Source organism: Parasteatoda tepidariorum, chromosome 12, assembly GCF_982258835.1.
Source record: "Parasteatoda tepidariorum strain Cologne lab strain chromosome 12, Ptep-v5.0, whole genome shotgun sequence".
In the NCBI taxonomy this organism is placed as follows: Eukaryota; Metazoa; Arthropoda; class Arachnida; order Araneae; family Theridiidae; genus Parasteatoda; species Parasteatoda tepidariorum.
Genome location: NC_141766.1, coordinates 12196846 through 12218905, shown reverse-complemented (window position 1 = coordinate 12218905; position 22060 = coordinate 12196846). Strand labels below are relative to the sequence as shown.

Genomic DNA, 22060 nt, shown 5'->3' with positions numbered 1-22060 from the left:
TTTATTTCTCACCTTTAATTATTAGGAGCTTTCTAAGTTGGAAATCATTATGTGAACATACATTTAATATGAAGTATTTTTATTGAATTCTTTTTTATAGATTATATAAAGCATTTGTTCAACACCATCAATCACTATCAACTATGTTGGGATTCATTACGTGAACATAAATTTAATATGACATATAATTGATTAGTGTTTTTTAATTGGTAAAAACATTTATTTCGCACCTTTAATTACTAGAAACTATCTAAGTTAGAATTCATTATGTGTGCATAAACTTAATATGACGTATCTTTCATTAAATCCTTTTCTATGTCAGAAACCATTTATTGATCACCTTTTACCAGAACTGAACTATGTTAAGATTAATTATGTAAACAAAAATTTAATGTGACGCATTATTAATTAATGTATTTTAGATCAGAGAAAACACTTATTATATACCTTTGATCGCTAGGAATTATCTATGGATTAATTATGTGAACATAAATTTAATCAGATGTATGATTAAATAAATGGTATTTTGATGTTAGAAAACATCCATTGAACATCTTTAACAACTGTGAACTATGTAAGTTAGGATTCATCATGTGTACATAGATTTTATTTGTAGATTTATTTTATACCTATTATAAGCAACAAATTTTTAAAATAGGTATAAATATTTTATACAAATTATAAATATTACTTAGTTAGAGTTTTCATCAAAAATAGCTAAAGTGAAAGAGTAAGAGGGTGAAAAAGTGAATTTTAAAAGAGCATGTGATTTCAAATATAAATGTTTTTTTTACGCATATGCTCGTAATTTTTATCAAAAATACGATGATTAAATATGGGTAAGTTACTCGTAATATGGTGAAATCCTAACTAACCACACACAGAAAGTGTACTACAAAGATATTTTGTAACTCTTAAATCTCAAAATGGTCCGTTATGGTGCTATATTTATGATGTTGATTGTGAAAAAAAATAGATTGTAAACGGTTGAGATTTCAGTTGTTTTAGTTTTTTACTACGCCTGCTGTCGTATGTTGTTTAACACTCGATTTGTTTTTAATATAAAGCAAGCTCAGAGTTACTAGAGTTAAAGGACACATTTCTCGTTTATTAAATAATTTCGCTGCTTCCAAACAGTAATTAAAGTTTAAAGTTCGAAAAAATAGCGACATTTAGGGCTTGAAAATGTATTGCCCGGTATACCAGGGGCATTTAAAAATTCCAAAAAAGCATTTATACTTACATGCCTTGAAGGATATGAATATAATATGGTAAATACCAGAATATGGTAAAATTTATCGTGTTTTGGATCTATAGGAACTCTACAATAATTGGTAATTATCACCGGAGCACTTTGGTAATTATTTTGGTAAAATTGAGAATAAAATATGGTTTTATAATTTGTCATAAAATTTGTTAATTTTAACATGATGCGTTTGAGCATGGCATAAAAAACCTTTATTCTGTTAAATTTACCTTTCAGTTTTGAAATTTTTACTAAATGTGTGGTAATTAGAACTATAATTTTGAAATCCAGAATTTCCGGTAAACAGTTATTATATGAAGGGTTATTATATTTTTTAAAACAGAAATGTTATTATAATACAGTACGGTAATTTTGATAGAATTCTTTTCTCAGTGCGATAATGCTTTATTCTGCTAATATCACTTTGTTAATACTAATGCTCTGAATTTCTCAATCAATGTTTAGTCGTGCTTAATACTTCTTTGTTTATTATACCAAAATCCTCTAAGAACTAATATTTTTTATTTATACTTGAAAAAAATTATGACGTAGATCTCATGCTATGATTGTGGTATTTTTCGTCAGTTAATAACAGGTACAATGCACAAAAAATATCACATTGAACTTTTCTTCTAATGATCGGATTTTCACGAATTATGTGTCAATGGTTCTAGTGGTTGACTTCAGATATGTTATTTAATTAGAGCTAACTATTAATTAAGTTACGTAATCAGATACAAAAACATACTTTATTTAAATAAACATGTGATTTTTTTAAAAACATTTTTCGACTCTTGACCCTAAATATATGGAGCAATAAATTGCAGACTAAATTTTGAAAAAAAAAATGGTTAAAAAATTGGGGTCCTAGGAAGCTATATATATTTGGCGTTGTCCCAGAAATAAAGTCCAAGCAATATAGCCATAGCAAGAGGAGTAATTCAAGATAACCATTAAGTAACTATGTGATTGAAAGAGAAAAATAAAGTTTCTCTGTTACTAAGCAACCAAGTTGAGACATTAAAAAAATATTGAAATAAAAACTGAAGTGAAAAACCTAAAGTGAATTTCTCTTTTTATTAAATAGTTAATAGAAAAATGTCTTGAAGTTTCTAGGCAACAGATATTTTTTGGGTTCAGAAAGCAAATATTGTTTTCATTTTCATCTCCTTTGAAAATAAAACTTGAATCAATTAATAAATTATTTATGATTTTCTAACATTTTAGTGTAGTACACATGAACATTTTTTCTAACATTATTTGTATTTAACATTAGTTGTTTTTAATTTTTCAAATATGAGAATTTTAAACTAAAACCAAATTTGCATTAATTATTTTAATTATATACTGAGTTGTAGAGCAAATCCCTAAAAAAATTAGTGTATCTGGAAGAAATTATGACGATAAATGCACATTCACAAGGTTTTATATAATTCACTATATTTCTTTTTTCTATAATTAGAAGGAACTAGGGATTGTTAAGGGGCATTTTAAAAACATTGAAAAATGTTTCTTCAAAGATATTGTATGATTCAATTTTTAAAAACCGTTTCATTCCGCCAAATATGTGAGTTACGTGGCTTTCTTTGGAGAAGGATAATTTAAAAATAGCATCCTGATGTTTCTATACATTCCGTAACGTATTTTTGTAAATTCGACAAAAAATTTCACTCAACATGTTCCTTCATTACGATCAGCTATATTTTTCTCCAAATATCACTGCTGTAATTTTTTTGCTTAATTCCTTTTATTACGTACTTAATTTACGATTTTTACCATCACTACATGCATATATCTGATACAATAGTCTCCTTTAAAACAGAGTTCGTAAGGTCCTTTAGAAACTGTAATGGTGGCAGCAAAACTAAGAAGACAAATGAACTTTATTGCGTTCATATTTACCCCAACATTCAATAATCGATTTCAATAACATCTAATATCTGGTTAGAAAATCATAAGTTTTGGCATTTCAAAGTTAAGGATAACTTAATTACAATATAGATTCCGCGGTTTTCTTAATATTTTAAGGCAAAAAGGAATCCTGTTAAAATAGTAATATACGAATGTTTACTTCTGTCAGCATAAGATTCTGATCAAAATAATGATCAAAACCCAAATGTAACACAGTATACTTGTTGGTTAAAACTTTCTTGGCCTGAAAAAAATATGGTAATAAAAATCGACTTGTCTCGAGTGCTCAAAAATAAACGCTCATTCTAAAGACTCGTCAGACGGGAATGAGGAAAACAAAAGGGATTTAAAAAAATAATGTAAAGTTGCCAACAATAAATGAAAAAAAGGGGAAAAATAAAACAGGAAAAACCACAGTACCCGAGAGTAAAATAAGACATAAATTTTTTAAAAAGAATTGGAAAATTGCAGTAGCCGAGAAAGCCAAATCAAGGCATAATGCATTTCCATAATCTATGGAGAGATGGCGAGGAACTAATATCATTAATAAGTGAATCGACATTCATATGAATATGACTAGATTCCCGGGTATCAAGATGAGCTAATGCGACAGAGGTGGTACGAATTTTGGCATTATTGAAATTGAATTTATCCCCTAGATTCAAAGAATATTGTGGCAATAGATGATTTATCGCATTTTTGATAACGGATTTATCTTCTATGTTCCTTTAGTCTAAATTTTAAAGCACGTTTAGCTTGTCCCATATAGCCAACGTTGCATTGGTACGGTTTTCATTCTCTGATTCACTCTTTGCTTCCATGGTTTTTCCAAATTTTGCTTTCCACTTTTATTTTTCGGTTTTCATTGGCAACTATAAATTTTTTTAAACCACTTTTGCTTTCCTCAGTAACGTCCAGCGAGTCTTGAAATGGTTGCCTATTTTTGAGTGCTCTAAACATTTGCTTCAATTCGCAGTGCTCGCCAGACGTGAAAGTCTCGAGACGTGAATTAATAATTAGCATTAAATAATTAAAATATTTGAAGCCACCCTTAAAAACAATTGAGACTGACACGTTAGTACGCGAAAATTGGAACAAAAGTTATTCGGGGTAATAGTCTTTTTCTTCTTTTTTTTTGCGCGCTGTATATGCTTTTAAACCATGCAAGAAGAAAAAAAAAAGTTTATTTTTCAACAATTTCATAGAGTTGTTTCCCCTTAATAAAGCTCGTAGAATCACTTAATTCATTTATCTAATATTTCGAAATGGTTTCATGTTTCAAATATTTTTTCGAATAGACAAGAATAAAGCAGGAATTTAATACTTAAAAATGTTATTGGAAAAAAAATTTAGAACTATCAAATTTATCAAAAAAAAAAAATCTAGTTATTTGCTCTGTCAATTGCATAGAGTTTTTTGACGTTTCCTTTCATCAGAATTTCATTAATTGAAATCATGTCATTAATTGCTGAAACTGCGCTGAGTATTTATAAGTGACATTTTTGAAAAATTCGTTGTTTCTCGGGTAAATTTGTCTTAATCTTAATATACGACATTCATTTATTTTATTAAGTGTCTTGATATACAACATTCATTTACTTTACTAAGCGTCTCAATATACAGCATTAATTTATTTTACTAAGTGTCTTAATATACAACATTCATTTACTTTACTAAGTGTCTTAATATACAACATTCATTTATTTTACTAAGTGTTTGAATTGCAAAGATCTCAGTAAATGAAAGGTTCAAAAGGCAGTCTGAGTAATTTTAGAGTAGGAGAATGTTCTTAGTGTATTTAACAATCTGAAAAAAAAAAAAGAAGTTAACGTGTAATCTTAGAAAACCTCTTTTTTGGCAGCAAATTAAATCCGCTATAATTTGTAAAATACATTTTTGAAAAATTTGAGATTTCTCGTGTAAAGCTCATATATTCTTACTACAGTATAAAAACTGTGGTGTAATATATATATTTGAATTTCATTATGAAAGCCCCCCAAAAAATATGCAAAGTTGCAATTTATTTCAAGCTAACACTAAATCGGGCGTTCTTATGCAGTTTATAGGGTGTAGTTAAATCTAAACACTTGTAATGTTTCCATTACACTAATGCAATGTTGTAATGTTGCTTACACTCCTTTGTTAATGTTGTTCACACGCATTCACACCATATGTAAAACCAATGTAAAACCAAATTCACACCCTATGTGAAACCAAACCTAAAGACACCAATGTTAGAGCGCTTTGAAAATCGTTAGAAGATTGTTTACGTTTAGGCTGAGTTTGTTGCTTTCAGTAATTATAAAATTTAGCACTACTGAGTATTAAAAAATCGTGGCAGCTACTATACATCAAGTAGTATTAACACGTTGAATGCCATGGGGGTCACCAGCCTGAGTTTGTTCGTAGCGCCACGGGGGTCACCGGTGACCGGCGAAGCCAAGATTATTAGAAACACATAGTTCGAGTAAAATTTTAATGCTTTTAGTTTTTTTAATATTATTATCGTTACTAAAATGGTTTGAAGAAATTAATGCAATACATACTGAGAAAATCATTTTGGCTAGACGGGCAAGCCATGCAAAATTAGCGAGGTATTCAACGTGTTAAAGAACTTTTTCTAAGTTTTACTACGCAGTAAGACTGTTTCGCTCCACTACTTTGGTGGAATGAAACAGTGGTTTCGCTTTGATGTAAGGTTGTTGTGCCCATTTCTAGAATTAAGTTGCACCAATTTTTTTTACAGTTTATACAACATTCGTTTATTTTGCTAAGTGGATAAAGGATTTGCTTCTTAAGTTCGAAGATCTCAGTGGCAAAAGGATATAAGGGAAAGATTTGAGTGTTTTTGAAGTAGAAGAATGATTTAAGAGTATTTAGCAATAAAGAAACATGAAATTTGACAAATAACCTTAGAAGAAATGCCACGAAGCAAACAACTTAAATATTTATAAATTTCACTAATTAGAAGCTTGCGAACAAGAAATTAAGGCAACTCATATTCATTAAATTGTCGCTTAGATCTGAGTTTTTACTTCCAACTGTTAAGGTATACACTTCAAAGCTCATTCTCAGTTTCCCTAAAATGTAATTTAAATCATTTATCCACTGAGCTTTTCAATTTAAAAATTAATTTTAAGTGGTTTGATTACTTCGAATTGCGCAATTAGTTATAGGGATATAACGGATGACGAAAAACGCGAAAAGTGAAATTAACATTAAGGGACCAATTGACTACACTCCAGGCGAAATTAATTCAATTGTTTTTCCAAATTGCAATTACCCACTTATTTTACTGGTTAATAATAGAAATTCTCCAAGAAGAAGTTTTGTTTATTCAGAAAAAGTTTATTTCGGGGTCTGAATTTGTAACTTAATAGTTACTACTGATTGGTTAATATATTTGAGATCAGTCCATTAAAACTTAAAGATTAATGTTAATTGGGTGCAGATCCGATCATTAGAAAAAAACGCTCAGGTGATATTTTTACATCAGGTGATATTATCAGGTGATATTCAGGGTGACATCTTTTTTTTTTTTTTTGCTCATTACTACTCTAGGTTCGGTACTTAGCTAGTCTAAATTAACTAAAGTGAAATCTAAAGTTAAGTCTAAATTTATACGGTACTTCTCGAGGCTAAATTAACTAAAGTGAAATCTAAAGTTAAGTCTAAATTTTTACGGTACTTCTCTAGTCTAAATTAACTAAAGTGAAAACTAAATTTTTACGGTATTTCTTCAGTCTAAATTCACTAAAATGAAATCTATATTTAAGGGTAAATTTTTACGGTACTTCTCTAGTCAAAATGAATTAAAGCTAAATCTAAAGTTAAGTCTAAATTTTTACGGTACTTCTCGAGTCTAAATTAAAATACTTTTTGTTATCTACTTAAAAGATTTCTATACTTAAATATATCGGTATTATTGAAAATTATCAGATCTATTCTTTTATTCGAAACTGCTTCTAATTGAATCTCATAGAGGAAAAATTATAAAAAATTTGAAAAAAACCCACGATATCGTATTCAAACAGACGCTTTCAATTAAATTTAAAAAAGTAAGTTAGGCAATAAAAACTCATAGTTTCGCTTAGCAAACTAAAAAATGTATAAGTCCCATAGCTTTTTAAAATTTCTTAAAATTTCTTCTCTTTTATCTATTTTAGCATCACACACGGTTTTGGTTTTCAGGTCTACTACTGGATATACTTAAAATGATCTGAAACTTGAAAAATCAACTGAAAAAAAAAAAAAAAAACGGGAAGAGATTATTGTACGGTTTCTTACGTTCCTCTTTGGAAACCTGAAAGTTTATCCTCATTAAGTATCATATAATTTAAATAAATAGATTAACTCAAGTTAATTGGTTAACCTAAGTTAATAGGTTGATCAAAAGAAGGCGCTAGTATTTGAGAAAAATTATAAACTAATTATTTTCAAAGTAACTACCCGTTGCAGAAAACTGTTGCAGAACGCAGCAAACCGTTTGAATTTTCAAATTGGCAAGTTTTGAGCCAGCTGGAATAAATTACACATTTGATTTTCTTTAATTCTCTAAAATGTCATTTAATTAGTTAATCCACTAAGATCTTCCTTTTTAAGAATGTGCGTAGATAACCTCATCAAGTTTTAAAATAATTTAAGTTAATAGGTTAACTTAATTTAATTGGTTGATCAAAAATTGGCGCCATCATTTGAGAAAAATCATAATTAATTTTTGCTAAATGTTGAAAAAGAAACCCGTTGCAGCTACAATGTGGTTCAGTTTAAGAATAAATTTAAATGAAACTTGTGCAAATATTTCAGTTGGAATCGTATGACGTTAGGCAGAAATTATTGTTCTATAGCTTTCTTAGTTAACATTGCCATCTTTTGAATAACTTTGTAATTATTTTTGAAATTTGAAATTCTTTGATTTCCACTGTAAAATATTGACAAAACGTTGCAAAACGTTTTTCCGGTTACTAGAATTTTCAAATCTGTGAGTTTTGAGACAACTGATCTAAATTACATATTCGATATTCTTTTAAGTTTCTAAAATGTCTTTTATCTAGTTAATCCACTAAGATCTCCATTTCTAAGTGATTTGTGATTTCATCAATAGTCTCAAAAATTTATGAAAGATTCTTGCATAAGTATTCAAAATATTAATATTTTATCTAGTGATCTTTAAGTATGAAAAGAAAACAACAATTAAGCTGAAATAAGTTTTATTTATTCATTTTTATTTATTTAATCAGTTTTTGGACAAAGTATTTTATATCACCCAGGTACTCTAGTTGATTAAGTTAATGTACAGAAATTGAAAGGAAATTGTTTTTATGAAAGTCTTATTGTGGTTCAGCTTATTTAGACTTGGTGCTTGATCTTGACATCGGTAACACTCATGTTTGGAGTCAGGAATTCGTGAACTGTGCCAGCTTGGATCACGCGATCGAATGGGAAACCCATTGGTTTCTTGTCTGGGTATTTCTGGTCCTTGGCACCGCAGTAACTGATGGCATCTTGGCAAATTCCGCTGCTCTCTCCATCAACCTGAAAGTGAAAAAAAAAAAACATTCATCATTTAATTTAGCATTTTACATCGTTATTGTAAGAAAATTCTAAGTTGCTCAGAGTCTTATAAATATCTGAAAACTAAATTGCATTCCCGTAACAACTATAAGTTTGGGCATCATGAAAAAAGTAACTGTGACGTTGGAAATGATTTGATATTAATTTTACTCACTTTTTGCTGATGAAGCTTGTCTGATATAAGAATCGAACCATAAATTTTTTTCTATATATATTGTAACCTAATTACATTATAAAATTTCCTTTTCTGATATCACATGCATAGAAATATTTAAACTTAGAAAAACTTTCAGAAGCTCTTAAAAATATTATTAAATTGTGAAATTAATTTCGATTATAGTGCGAACGGTTTGTGTAGGGGTCAGAGGGCTGGACTTGCATCAGAAAGGTTCTGGGTTCAAATCCCGGTCAAGGCATGAATGTTTTTCCTTTCTCTGTACTATCTGTCTTTACTGTGGGAGCAACGTTTTCCCACCTAAAATGGTGCCCCTGAAAGAGAGTTTAACAAACCTGCCTTCAGATGCCTGTATGACGAAAGGTCATTCTCCAGGTGGGCATTGGAAAGAAACCTGATTATAGTTTGAAATTTGTTGAGAAGAAAAAATTTATTAATCGATCACTTTCAAAAATATAATACTCAATTTTGACGTATCAGCAATCTTTGAGCTGTATTCCACTGTTTTTGACAATCATATCACCATGAAATTATGTGACTATTGACGAAATGAGAGCTTTTAAATATTTGGTAGAACGGGAAATATAAAACGTTAGGACATTTTTTACGTGATTTTAAATCGATTATACAACATGGCAGAATGATGCAAGAGTTATTTAATCTATTAAAATTTTCTTAATTCAATTTCCAGTGATGATACAGAAATCATTCCCTTATTCTCTTTTTATTTTTTTGTTTTATTTCCTACAATGATCAGATGTGTTGAGGGATATAAAACATTAAATTTAATGCTTTTGATGATATGGAATAATTAATACAGCTAGGCAAAATGAAGACGGTGTGTAAAAATTAATACGTTTTGAGTAAATTAATATAGTAAGAGATAATTAATACTAAACGGGATAATTAATACGACTTTTGATAATTAGTGCGACTCATGAAAATTAGTATATATGGCAATTACGATATGGGATAATTAATACGACTCGTGAAAACTAATACGGCATGTAAAAATCAATATGATATGAGCAAAATAATATAGTAAGAAATAACTAATAGAATTCCGGATAATTAATTCGACTTGAAAAATTAACACGGTATGTGAAAATAATATCATAAGTGGCAATTACGTTATGGGATTGCTAGTAGGATATGTGAAAGTAATACGACATGTGGATATTAATACTATTAGAATAATTAACATGATACGAGATAATTAATACGACTTGTAAAAATTAATGCAATATGAGTTAGAGTTTAGATACTTACAGCATCCTTGGTGTAATCAGTCAACATAACGAAAAGATCAAACTCAGTTCCCTTGTGGCTACCACGGGGGATAAGCATATGTTCTGGCCATCCACAGCTACAGAATTCAGTGGTTGCTTCACTTACACCTTCACCAGCCAAAAGTTTGGCAAAAGAGTGTGATTCAGAGACTGTAACACTTGAGTGTTTGTGATCTCTGGTGATTGTGTTCTTGCCAGCGGTCACTGAAAACAAAAAAAGACCCAAGTTTATTTAAAATAATGTGTTTTATAATTTTTTTTAAACATTGTATGATTATGTATTCTTTTAAAGATGCAGTGACTCAGGCAATCATCTCTCTATGTGGTTAACTTAGGTATGAATCCCAGCGTTGGCTGGTTTACACGAATCCTGCTTCCGTCGCACACAGATCACAATGTTGACATAAAAATATCTTCAGTGATAGATGGATCATGGGTTTGAATTCCCTTGCCTTTTGGGTAACCATGGGAGGGTTTTGGGGGTTTTCTACTCTATGTAACGCAAATCGGGGTGAGTTCCATCAAAAAGTCCCCCACGAAAACTAATTTGTCCCCCAATGCTTAATTCGGGAGATCTTCTGGATTGGCTTCAAAGCTACAAGGTTACGGATTGAATATTGATAGTCGTAAACTCAGAATTGGTTCAGCTTTTCAACGTCGTTTATAAAATAAATTATATTTAAAACTGAGTTCAGTCAACATATGTAATTAAGATAATTAATAAAAAGTAATTATTTGAAATTTTCAAAGAAATAGGAATTAACTTTTTGCATTATTGCTAAATAGATTTCCCTGATTAAAAACAATTAACTAGTTCTTATAGCCACTAAAAATTAAATAAGACTTTCGAAATCGATTTTGTAGATGAAGTTAAATTGGTATATGGGTAAAGTGATTAAGTTTAAACGATACTCCAAGATAGTAATGTGGAAGCAGTTTTGGACTCTTTAAGTTTTTTAAGTACACAATTTTGATGTAACATTAGTCTAGAAACAAAAATAATTACAAAGCTATCATTTTTAATTTGTTTAAAGTCTCATAATTTTTTTCTTTTGGAATGAAGCGTAAACCGTGCTTTGACTTTGATGGCGGACTTAAATCTTTCTGCGGATTGGAAGACTAGTTTCAAAATTATAATACCACTTAATTTCATTTATATATTTTTCTACAATGCATAATTTCGAAATAATGAGGGAACTTACAGTCAACTTGGAATTTGTCCAATTCGATGCACAAAGTTCGTTGATGCTCAGGGTCCAATCGGTTACCTAATTCATCGTATTTAGGTCCGAGGAAAATTCTGACTGTTGCCTTGGTTGCTCCAGATCCATTGTCAAGATTGATGGTGTAGGTGAAAGGTTCGTGGTCCAAGTGTTGGTACAGAACCTAGAAGTAATTTAAAATTGAAATAAGAATAACAATTGTCAAAAACAGAATCTTTTACAAATACGTAAGTGAAAAATTGTAAGTATTTTGTGAAAGCAGTTGTAGAAAACCTACTTTTACGGAATGAGTAGTACCAAAGTCGATACCATGGGTCAGTTCAAGTTCATCAGTTTTCATGTGGGTTGTGACGAGGTTGGGAACTTTAGCATTGACAGTTACGTTGACGATTTGAACACCTGGGAAGTCAAGCTAAGGATAGATATTATTGAATTAGTAAACTACTAATGAATTAGCAATTAACTTGCAATAGATTATCTTTATTAGATCTATTTTGAAACTATTAATTGATATTTTCCCATTCGTATGGATTGATATTTTCCCATTCGTATACATTTTCAAAATTCTAGTTTTTATTACGACACATTTAGAAAAAAAATACAAAACTGAAAAGTAAATGTAACCAATTAAATGGTTTTTATGTCATATCCTAAGGTATCATGATAAGATTACCCAATTTTACCTCATTTATTAAATTTTATCGCTTATTATAAAACCATCTTTTATCGTTAATTTTTACCAAATTCACTACCAAAGCTCTTCGATAAAAATTTGCGAGCTTTTTGGTGTTCCCATAGAGCCAGGAACATGTTAAAACTTACCATATTCTGGTAGTTTTGACTCTACTTTTTCTCAATGCATAATTATTTTAGTTTTATCAAGAGAATGACATTATCACAAGACTGTTTTAGAAATATTTGTTAGCAAATATTGCTAATAATTTAGTCCAGAATTATTAAAAAATTTGGTTAGCAAAGTCAGTGAATGTTTTAATTAAAATTAGTTTCCAAATTCACAATTTTTAGTTATTTTAAATTAATAAATATTGTTATTTTTAAATGAAGAAAATTTTGTATTAATTTTTTAAAATGAAAATTAGCTCAAAATTCGAAAAGGCAGGTAAAGGCTGTATCTTTTATGTTAAAAGATAATTCAATTTTTTGGGAAGTATCTATAGTTTTTTAGATCATTAACAAGCAAAGCAGGTAAGAGAGAAAAATGAAAATTAAAATTAAAAAGTTACATGGTTAGAAGTTAAATGAAATTAGAAATTTACTTAAATTTGTTTTAAGCAATCAAGTGTTTTAATGTAATTTATTTAAAGACAAAAATCAGATATAATTTCTTCATTTTAGTTATATGTTGAAGATATTGTTAAAATGTATAATAAAGTGACTTACATTGACCTTGGTGTATGGAGTCAATGCTGATTTGGTGGCTCGTTTAAGCTAACAAATCAACATTGTTGTTGTTGAACAATAGTTTAAAGTATGCTTTATGGTTAGCAGTGAAATGAAATAGGATATTCATTTAAATTTGTTTTAAACTATCTAGAGTTTTGATGTAGTTTAATTAAAGACAAAAATCAGAAATAGTTTTCTTTATTTTTGTTAGTTAAAGATATTGTTAAAATTTATCATAAAATAACTTGCATCAGCCTTGGTGCATAGAGACAATGGTGATTCATTGGTTGGTTCAAACCAAACTAACTTTGTTGTTGTTGGATATTGTTGTTGGACGAGGGTTTAAAGTATGTTTATGGTTAGCAGTGAAATGAAATAAGAAATTTTTTAAAATTTGTTTTAAACAATCCAGAATTTTGATGTAATTTAATTAAGGAAAAAAATCAGAAATAGTTCTCTTTATTTTTGTAAAAGATTAAATTATTTTAAACAATCAAGAGTTTATTTATTTAAATTTGCTTTAAACAATCTAATCTAGAGTTTTGATGTAATTTAATTAAAGAAAAAAAATCAGAAATGGTTCTCTTTATTTTTGTAAAAGATATTTTTAAAATTTGAAATAAAATAACTTACATCGGCCTTGGTGTATGGAGTCAATGTTGATTTGTATTCTTGGAAGATATTATCAATGAATCGATGATATCTGTAGAAAATTGGATCACGAAGAGAAGTTGAAGTATCACTCATTACACCTGGATTTTCCTATAAGAAAAATAATTTGTTGCATCAGGCAAAAAATATGAGTTTTTAAGCTTTTTCAGACTTAGATGGAAATATATATGTGTATTTACATTGAATCGACCATCTGGATCAGTGATGTTGGCCATCATTACGTGTCCCCAGTTGTGAAGACTTCCATAAAACAATTTGTTTGTGGATTCATAGCTAGACTCAAGCAAAGCTCCCAAAATATCAATACCGTTTTCTGGTGTTAATTTGACTTGTTGATGGTTTTCATTTTCAACGTATCCGATGTGGATAGCTTCAATGATTCTTTCTCTCCAACGGGTCATGTCTTGTACATCAACATCCTTGAGATCATGGAGTGAGAAGCCTTGTGGTCTGGAGGAGTATTGGAGACCACTGACCAGAGAGGTCAAGTGAGGAGCGTATCCTTCAAGGTTCTCTTCGAAGTTATGGAAGGGGATCATTCTTCTCATTCCATTGGACAAACGTTCGCAATCGTATCTGGAAGTCAAAAAGAACGCTTAATTATTAATACAGCCATATTCTAGATAAAATTTAAAAAGAAAAACTTTAAAATAATTTTTTTTATCAAACAATGATAACCCTACTGTGGAATAAAATAATCAATTCACCAACTATTTTTTCTTCTCGCACTGTTTTACAAACAAATGACTTGATTAAAAAAGGGGCCTCAATGTAGAAAAGGAAGTAATTTGTAAAATAAAATCATTGCCAGACTGTTAAATAAAACCATTAATATAGTATTAGGTTTCTGGTAAAATTTACCGACCATGTTTTCGGTACGCACTGTTTTCCAAACAAGAAAAGGATTCTAATATGGAAAAGAAGGTATTTTGAAATTCGAAAAAAAAAACAAACTAGTATACAGTTCCTAGGAACTGTCAACCTTAGATCCAATTCTGGTAAAATTTACCAACCATTTTTTTGTGTGCACTGTTTTCCAAACCAATGACATGATTAAAAAAAGGGTTTTAGAATAGAAAAGAGGCAATTTGAAATTTGATAAAAAAGAAAAAAAAAAAAACTCGAACACAGATCCTAGGCGCTGTCAACCCTAGATCCGTTTCTGGTAAAATTTGCAAACCATTTTTTTTTATGCGCACTGTTTTCCAAAAAAAATGACATAATTAAAAAAATGGTGTCATTCTAGGAAAGGAGGCAATTTGAACTTACCAAGGCTATACAAATAGTCAAACCTAGTTTCCATACTTTGCTGGTATATTATTTTATCAGCCCATTAACAAAGAGTTAAAAATATATAACTCAGTAACTGTTGAATTTTAAGGTTATAACATTTACATTAGCAGTTACTTCGTAAGAAGCGATAGAGAAATATTTCGGAGGTTTTCAAAAGATTCTCAATTATTTAACTAATTGAGAATTTTGCTAATTAAAAAATTTAACTAATTGTTATTTTGATTAGTTTTTAACAATTTGAATGATCACTCTTGGTTAGGATATGAATATAATATAATATAAATAGATTAAATATTTAATTAACAAAATTAGATTTTTTTACAAAAAAATTAGTTTAATAATGAATTATTGAGTATTTTATTTTAGTTTGCTTAAAGCTAAATCTGTTTAGTGAATAATAACTTCGGTTTCTTTAATAATCTTAGGTATTCCTTAAAAAAAATATTTTCTCAAATTGATTCAGTGGACAACATTTCGGACTACTTATACTCTGAGTTAACTTAATTACTGCTTAGTGTTATTTGAAAAGGAATATTTATATTTTTAAAAAAGTAAAAGTAGTAGCACAATAATGTTATTATTAGCATTTATGCAGAAAAACTTCCCATTACTAACGACCAAAGAATTTTAATAAAATAGAAACGTATATTTGAATATAATATCAGACCATGTTTATGTTGTAAAATCAACATGGTGGTTAATAGAAAATTAAATTTTATTTAAACATAAATGTGCAAGTAATTGTTTAGCTTATACAAAATATGTATTTCTTTATTGAGTATATTCATAAGAACTGTTGAATGTCTTGAGGGGAAAATATACTACGGAGAGCAGAATCCCAAATTTGTAAGTTTATGAAGCAGCTCACTATGTTCCCCTACTAAGGGTGAACCTTACCCCGAAAAATTTATAAAGCGTGAGGTAGTGATATTCCGTTTAAAGTAGATCATTCACAATGTTGAAAAATTTAAAAATTTTGATAGAATACTACGATGAAATTGTCAAAAACTTTTCACGAATATGTTTATATTGTAACTCATAGTTTACTTATTTTGTAATTTTAGGAAAGTTTTACAGATATTTGTTATTTTTCTTTAAGAAAAGTTATTGAGACTAATATATTATACAAGCAAATTTTAAAATGCTATTGTCTTTACCTGGCGCACATCTGTTGATGCATGTAATAGAAAAGTTCACCCTTTCTGTCCTTAATTGATCCCATGACCTCTGGCCTCCAGGTAGCAGGGTAGACGATATGCCAGTGCCAATGATGAGCATTGGTGCCAACGTCTTCTCGGAAATAGCTCATTCTGTATTCTGGATCCAAGATGTTACCAGTAGATTCAATTTCAACTTTGATGTCCTGGAACATGAATTTTTTAGTTTCTATTTCAAATTTTATTAAATCTTGATAAGCAGTTATTTATTTTTTGAGTTTTACAAAACTCTGAGACAAATAATTCCAAAACCAGATAGATTATTATAGATTTTCCATTTCAAATTTTATTAAATCTTGATAAGCAGTTATTTATTTTTTGAATTTTACAAAACTCGGAGACAAATAATTCCAAAACCAGATAGATTACTATAGATTTTATATTTCAAATTTTATTAAATCTCGATAAGCAGTAATTTATTTTTTGAATTTTACAAAACACGGGGACAAATAATTCCAAAACCAGATAGATTACTTTAGATTTTCTATTTCAAATTTTATTAAATCTTGATATGCTATTATTATTATTATTTTGAATTTAACAAAACTCTTGGACGAATAATTTCAAAACCAGATAGATTACTTTTAATAAATATTTTGTGTTAAAATGAGGTAAATTGTAATTGATATATTTTCTTATTTTTCTTATTTTTTAGTTTGAAATAGATAAAGAGAAATTTTGAAAGAAAGTTTTCCTTTTATATCTATCTGGTTTAAAAATCCAACTAATTATGAAAAACTATTTTCAGAAGGATATTATTTCTAGAAAGATATTATCATTATATATATAGTTTTATTTGTATTGATAAAATCTATTTGGTTATGGGAACAAAATCGGAAGATAACTGGATTTGGAAATTTTGGCATATGGCAGCTTATGCGTCTCTAACTAGTATTTGTTTTTTTAAAAATAGTCTCTATTAGTATCTATTTTCTTTTTTTTTTTAGAATAACGTTACTTGCACATCACAAAATAGTTAATAAATTTTATAATCTAAAATTAGAAAAGGGAATCTATCTGACTTTGAAACTTGACGTGTCTTTTTTAAAATTTAGAAAAAATATGGAAGTCTAGCTATAATTACAGAAATGAGTTCTTTTCAAAATCAGAATCCATTGAGTTACTAAAAGAGATGAGAATAGTTTCATTTTTAAATTTAAAACATATTATTTTATCTTTACTTAATCACCAGCGTCGAACAGCCGACATATTTAAATTTAAAACAATAAACTTCATTTATTGATGATTAACTAATTCTGGAATTCGCAAACATTTGAAATTTGAGTCTTATATTTTTTCGATTACGTCATTAGTGTATAAACCCGTATGCTTTCAAAAGGTTAACTTTATTTTATGGTTTTAAATTACAGATTTAATTTTATTAAAAAAATAAACATATGTTTAAAAAAATAATTTTTATTGCGGTAACTAACCAAGTTATAGAAATAGTTTTGTTATAAGAGTGATAAAAATAAATAAATGGATAAAATCTCAGTCCTAGTTTTTTCAATGAGATAGTTGAATTTTTATTGTTTGTATTTCAATTAAAAAAGAAATAATAACACTTATGAAGGTAAAACAATATATTATAATGAATTTTAGGTGGTACTTATGTTTTATTGTTGAATATAAAAAATAATGCAATAAATTTCTTTATCTGAACATAAATCATTTTATAAAAACAAAATAGAATAAATTCAGTGTTTTTGACAGCTTACCTTGTCAGGGTGATTAGCAACTTCTTTCTGGGCCAAACTGATGGTTTCAGTTGGGACGAATCTATCAGGGAAGATTTCTTGGATGGGTGGGACAGTTACCCCTCTGCAGTCAGCTCTGTGCAAAATTGCAACAGAGGCGGCATAAACGAAAAGACCTTCATTTGCAAATGTTCTAGCCTGTTTGGCCAAATTCATAAAGTCTTCGAAGTCCTTGGCAGCTGAAATAATAGAATCAAAGATTAGATCAGTTGAAATTATTCGAATTTAATTAAAGGGATTGCTCTAACTATTAAATATATTTTCTAATATTATTTATTGCTGTTTCGAATTTGCAGCGGTTCAGAGTATGAAGATTATAAAATCCAGATTATTTTGTGTTTTATTAAATAATGATATTTTAATGTATGCATCTTTTGATTTTAGAATCTCAAAAATTGGATCAAAGTTGAGCTATAATATCGGCAATCTGAACCATAATACGGTACGTTTCAGCTTTCTTTGGGATTTCCAACTGTATGCAGTCCTTAGCTTTCACAAAATAAGGAATTTATATCAAATTCTTATCAAATTAACATTATTTCTTATTATTCCGAAAATAATGAAATAAAATTTTGGAATTCAAATGCATTCTGTCAATGATTTACTACAAAAAACCGCAAACCAAATCAATTTTTTCAGATTTCTAAAGAGGATTTTTTTACAGTCTAATCAGTTTTTGATAACATTAGACTTAGTGATTGCTTCCGAAATTAAAAGAAAATCGTCAAGTCTGTTATTTATTCGTTGAAATGGTTAAAAAAATCTTTAAGAAATCTGGATAAGTTGCCCGGTTGCTCCTATGGTTTTAACGTCTATTATTTATTTATATTCAAGATACGTTTTGTAATTAATTCAAGAAATTTAAGAGTTTCCAAAAAATATAAATTCAATTATGTTAAAAAAAGAGCATAATCACTCAGAAACAGTACTTCTGATTATCTTAAAGTAGTTTTCGAAGATTAGAGTAAATAATTTACTATATATGATAGAGCAATTTCATAATATTAAAAAAAATTCTGAAGATTCGTAATGCGTTCAAGTGCTTTTCAATTATAATATGTATTTTTTTCACAAAAAAGTATTATATAGTTTTGAGTGATTTCAGCGCTCTAAAATAATTTGAACAATAGGCTTAGTACGTATCAATGTCTCTAACATAATTGTTGAATTAAATTTTAATGTCCCTATCGCAATAGTTTAATTAAATATCAATGTTTCTAACAAAATAGTTTAGTTAAATATCAATGTTTCCAACGTAATATGTTAATTAAATATCAATTTCGCTAACATAATAGTATTATTAAATATCAATGTCTCTAACATTTATTGAAATAAAATATGAGTTAGTTTAACTCGATTTGATACCCTTCCTAATAAATTCAGTGCATTTAACTTAATAGTTAAAATATATGTAAATTCCTAACTTACAAATGCGGATTACAAAAATCTATTTATTAGTAATAATCAGTTATGTTTGTTAACAAGAAAAATTCCTTACGATGCATAATTTTTTATATAAATCAGAAGTTTTTCTTTTATTCTTAGAAGCAACGCATGTTTTTGAATAGTTGCTGTCACATTAAATAATCAGACGTTAATAGAAGCATCAATTCAAAATAATTTAAATTCCACAGTTTTTCGAAAACTAATATTCTAGTTTCTTTCAGGGATGAAAAATTGCTTGAAAAAATATTGTTGTTGTAAAATTTAATAGTTGTTTAAAGGATAGTTGTTTTTTTTTAAATTTAAATTCAAATCAGTATTTAAAGTTGAAAAAGGAATTTTAATTTTGATAATTACCTTTAATTGTTTTGTGAATACGTTTACAAAAAAACATAATAATTGTTTCCAGAGTTGAGTAACATTTAGCGTTTTAATGAAAAATTAATTATTTGAAATCAAATCAATATTCCTATAAATTATATTGTTTGATAAAAAGTTGAATTTTGAAACATATTTTTTCATTTATTAATTGTGGAACTATAAAGTTGTTGTTTAATAATCAATATCGAAATTATATCAGCTCTATCAAATGTTATCTTTCGTAACACTAATCAAGAAATTCGAAAAAGTTTTAAATCAAGGGTGTAAAACAATACAATTTTGAAAATCACATCGAAGTTAAGGCTAATAACAGCTTTTTTAATCATTAGAAGCAAGCGACTTTAAATAAAATATATTTTTTTTAATATAATTCAAAATTATGAAAAGTCATGTCACTGAGAAGTAACCCAGAAAAAAATATTGTTTTAGCTGTATTTTGCAACCATAAATTAATAAAATGCTTAATATATATTATATTTCTTTTATGTTGATTTAAATTTAAAAGAAAAATAAGGGAAAAAGTACAAAAAATATTTTTAATAAAAATTCTGTGTCAAAGGGTTAAAAAAATTTTCTTGACAATTAATTTTCTTTTTTCATTAATTTTATTTATTATGCATTCTAATTAAAAAGAAAAACTAACAAATCTAAGTTAAATAAAAGGAAAGGAAACAAAATAACAAGACCGTGTTGCTTTTGTGGGAAAATTGTTCACAGGAGATTTTAAAATAAACGAAGAACTTTGAAAGTGAAAAGATGTTAAAAAAAAGTTAAAAGAGAAGATTTTTCTGACTTGAAGTCCAAAACTATTTAATATAAGGACTTACCATAGAGGGTCTCATACAGCTTAGTAGCTTCAGCAAGTCCCTTTTCATGAAAACAGGAGAAAAGTTCTCCCTGGGCCAACTTTCCAATGCCATGAAGCCTTGGGTCCCTTTGATCAACAGGAACAATGGTCTTGCTCACTGAAGTTAATTTAGTGAACAGGCTGCACACACGGGTTTGCTTTTCTTTGACGGTCATCTTCGGCTTCAGAGGGTCACTGGAGGAGAGGTCAAGAGCTACCGAGTCTGATACCGGGATTCAACCCGAGTTAGCTTTTTATATATACCTAGTGTGCAATCCCTTCCGATAAAATGTGTTGCTTTTCGTAGGGAGAGGCGCTTTTCTGTGAAGTGTTTGCATCCTGTTCTGTACCATTCATAGTTATTCTTAGATTACACGAAGACGAATCGAGGAATTATCGATAAAGCTAAATATCTCTTATGTTTTTTTATTTTTATTTTAGAATATTAATGTATATTCTCATAGATTTCTTCTTTTCGTTTTGTTATGCAAGGGTTTTTAAAACGAGTAGTTATGTTTATAGTAGCATTGGACAAATTTCATTTTATGCTAAGTAAAATGAAAAACTAAGCTTCATTTAATGCGTATTTATAAGTGCATAGAATAAATTAAATATCAAATATTTTAAAATTTTTGAATTAAAGACTTATATTTATGTTATTTCCTCAGACTTTTGACAGTTAAGCAGTTATTTCAATGAAACAATTATAAATATAATTAAATAAAATCTTTTTCTTCTGTAAATTACCGAAATTGGAATAATTTAAAAAAAAAAAAACTGGATAAAAGACTGGATAAAATTGGATAAAAGATTAGAGACCTTTTCTCTAAAAATATAAGAGGATGTTCGTATGGGTATATATGTTGTTAAATTTTGTATCAAAGTGATGAAAATTGAAGAAGTTATTGCACCTTCGAATAAAAGAAAATACAGTAATTTTAAATTTGTAAACTCTTATTTCAAAGACACGCGTGATACGAAAAGAGTTGTATTTTTCTTTTCTATATGAATTAAAATTACACTAAAAGCTGTTTTAAGTTAACCATTTGTGTTACACAAATTTCATAGCTCATTTAAGTGATCAATTTTAAAAAGGACCGTTTTTGGTTTTTTGTTTTAAAGATCAGTTTAACAGGTTGCACTGTATTACTTTTTATATGAATGGTTTATAATGTGCGTATTTCTCTTATCTGAACTTTTTTGTGTGTGTATTTCTGGTTTTTTTCCTATTTTTTATTTTAGAATGTCAATGTTTATCCTCATACATTTCGTCTGTTATACAAGGAGTTTGAAAATGATTTTATGCTAAGTAATGTTTATAGTAAGAAATGGACGAATTTCCATTTATGTAAAATAAAAAGAAAACTAAGCTATATTTAATGCATAGCTTAAATAAAATATCAAAAATTTTAAAAATTTTGAATTAAAGACTAATATTTTTTATGTTGCTTTCTCAGACATCATTCATTAAAGTATTTATAAATATAATTAGATTATTAAAAAAAGTCATTAGTCTTTTATTAGAAAAAGTCAAAGATATTTTGTTATAACTCACGGACAGTAATTAGTTTAACAACATTTTAAGATACTTGGTTTAAAAAACTAAAACATACTGAAATTCAAGCAAT

The 22060-nt window shown here is 28.3% G+C and overlaps 1 protein-coding gene across 1 annotated transcript; it reads right to left on the bottom strand.

Annotated features, from left to right (window-relative positions):
• Window positions 1–8350: 8350 nt before the first annotated feature.
• LOC107437389 (hemocyanin E chain) lies at window positions 8351–20660 on the bottom strand. Its single transcript, XM_043040932.3, has 9 exons — window positions 20413–20660; window positions 17723–17940; window positions 15945–16150; window positions 13674–14070; window positions 13456–13584; window positions 11696–11830; window positions 11398–11581; window positions 10176–10399; window positions 8351–8692 (listed from the first exon to the last, which is right to left on the bottom strand). The coding sequence occupies exons 1-9, from the start codon at window positions 20606–20608 to the stop codon at window positions 8507–8509; spliced, it is 1875 nt and encodes a 624-aa protein (XP_042896866.2). The 5' UTR covers window positions 20609–20660; the 3' UTR covers window positions 8351–8506.
• Between the last annotated feature and the right edge of the window lie 1400 nt (window positions 20661–22060).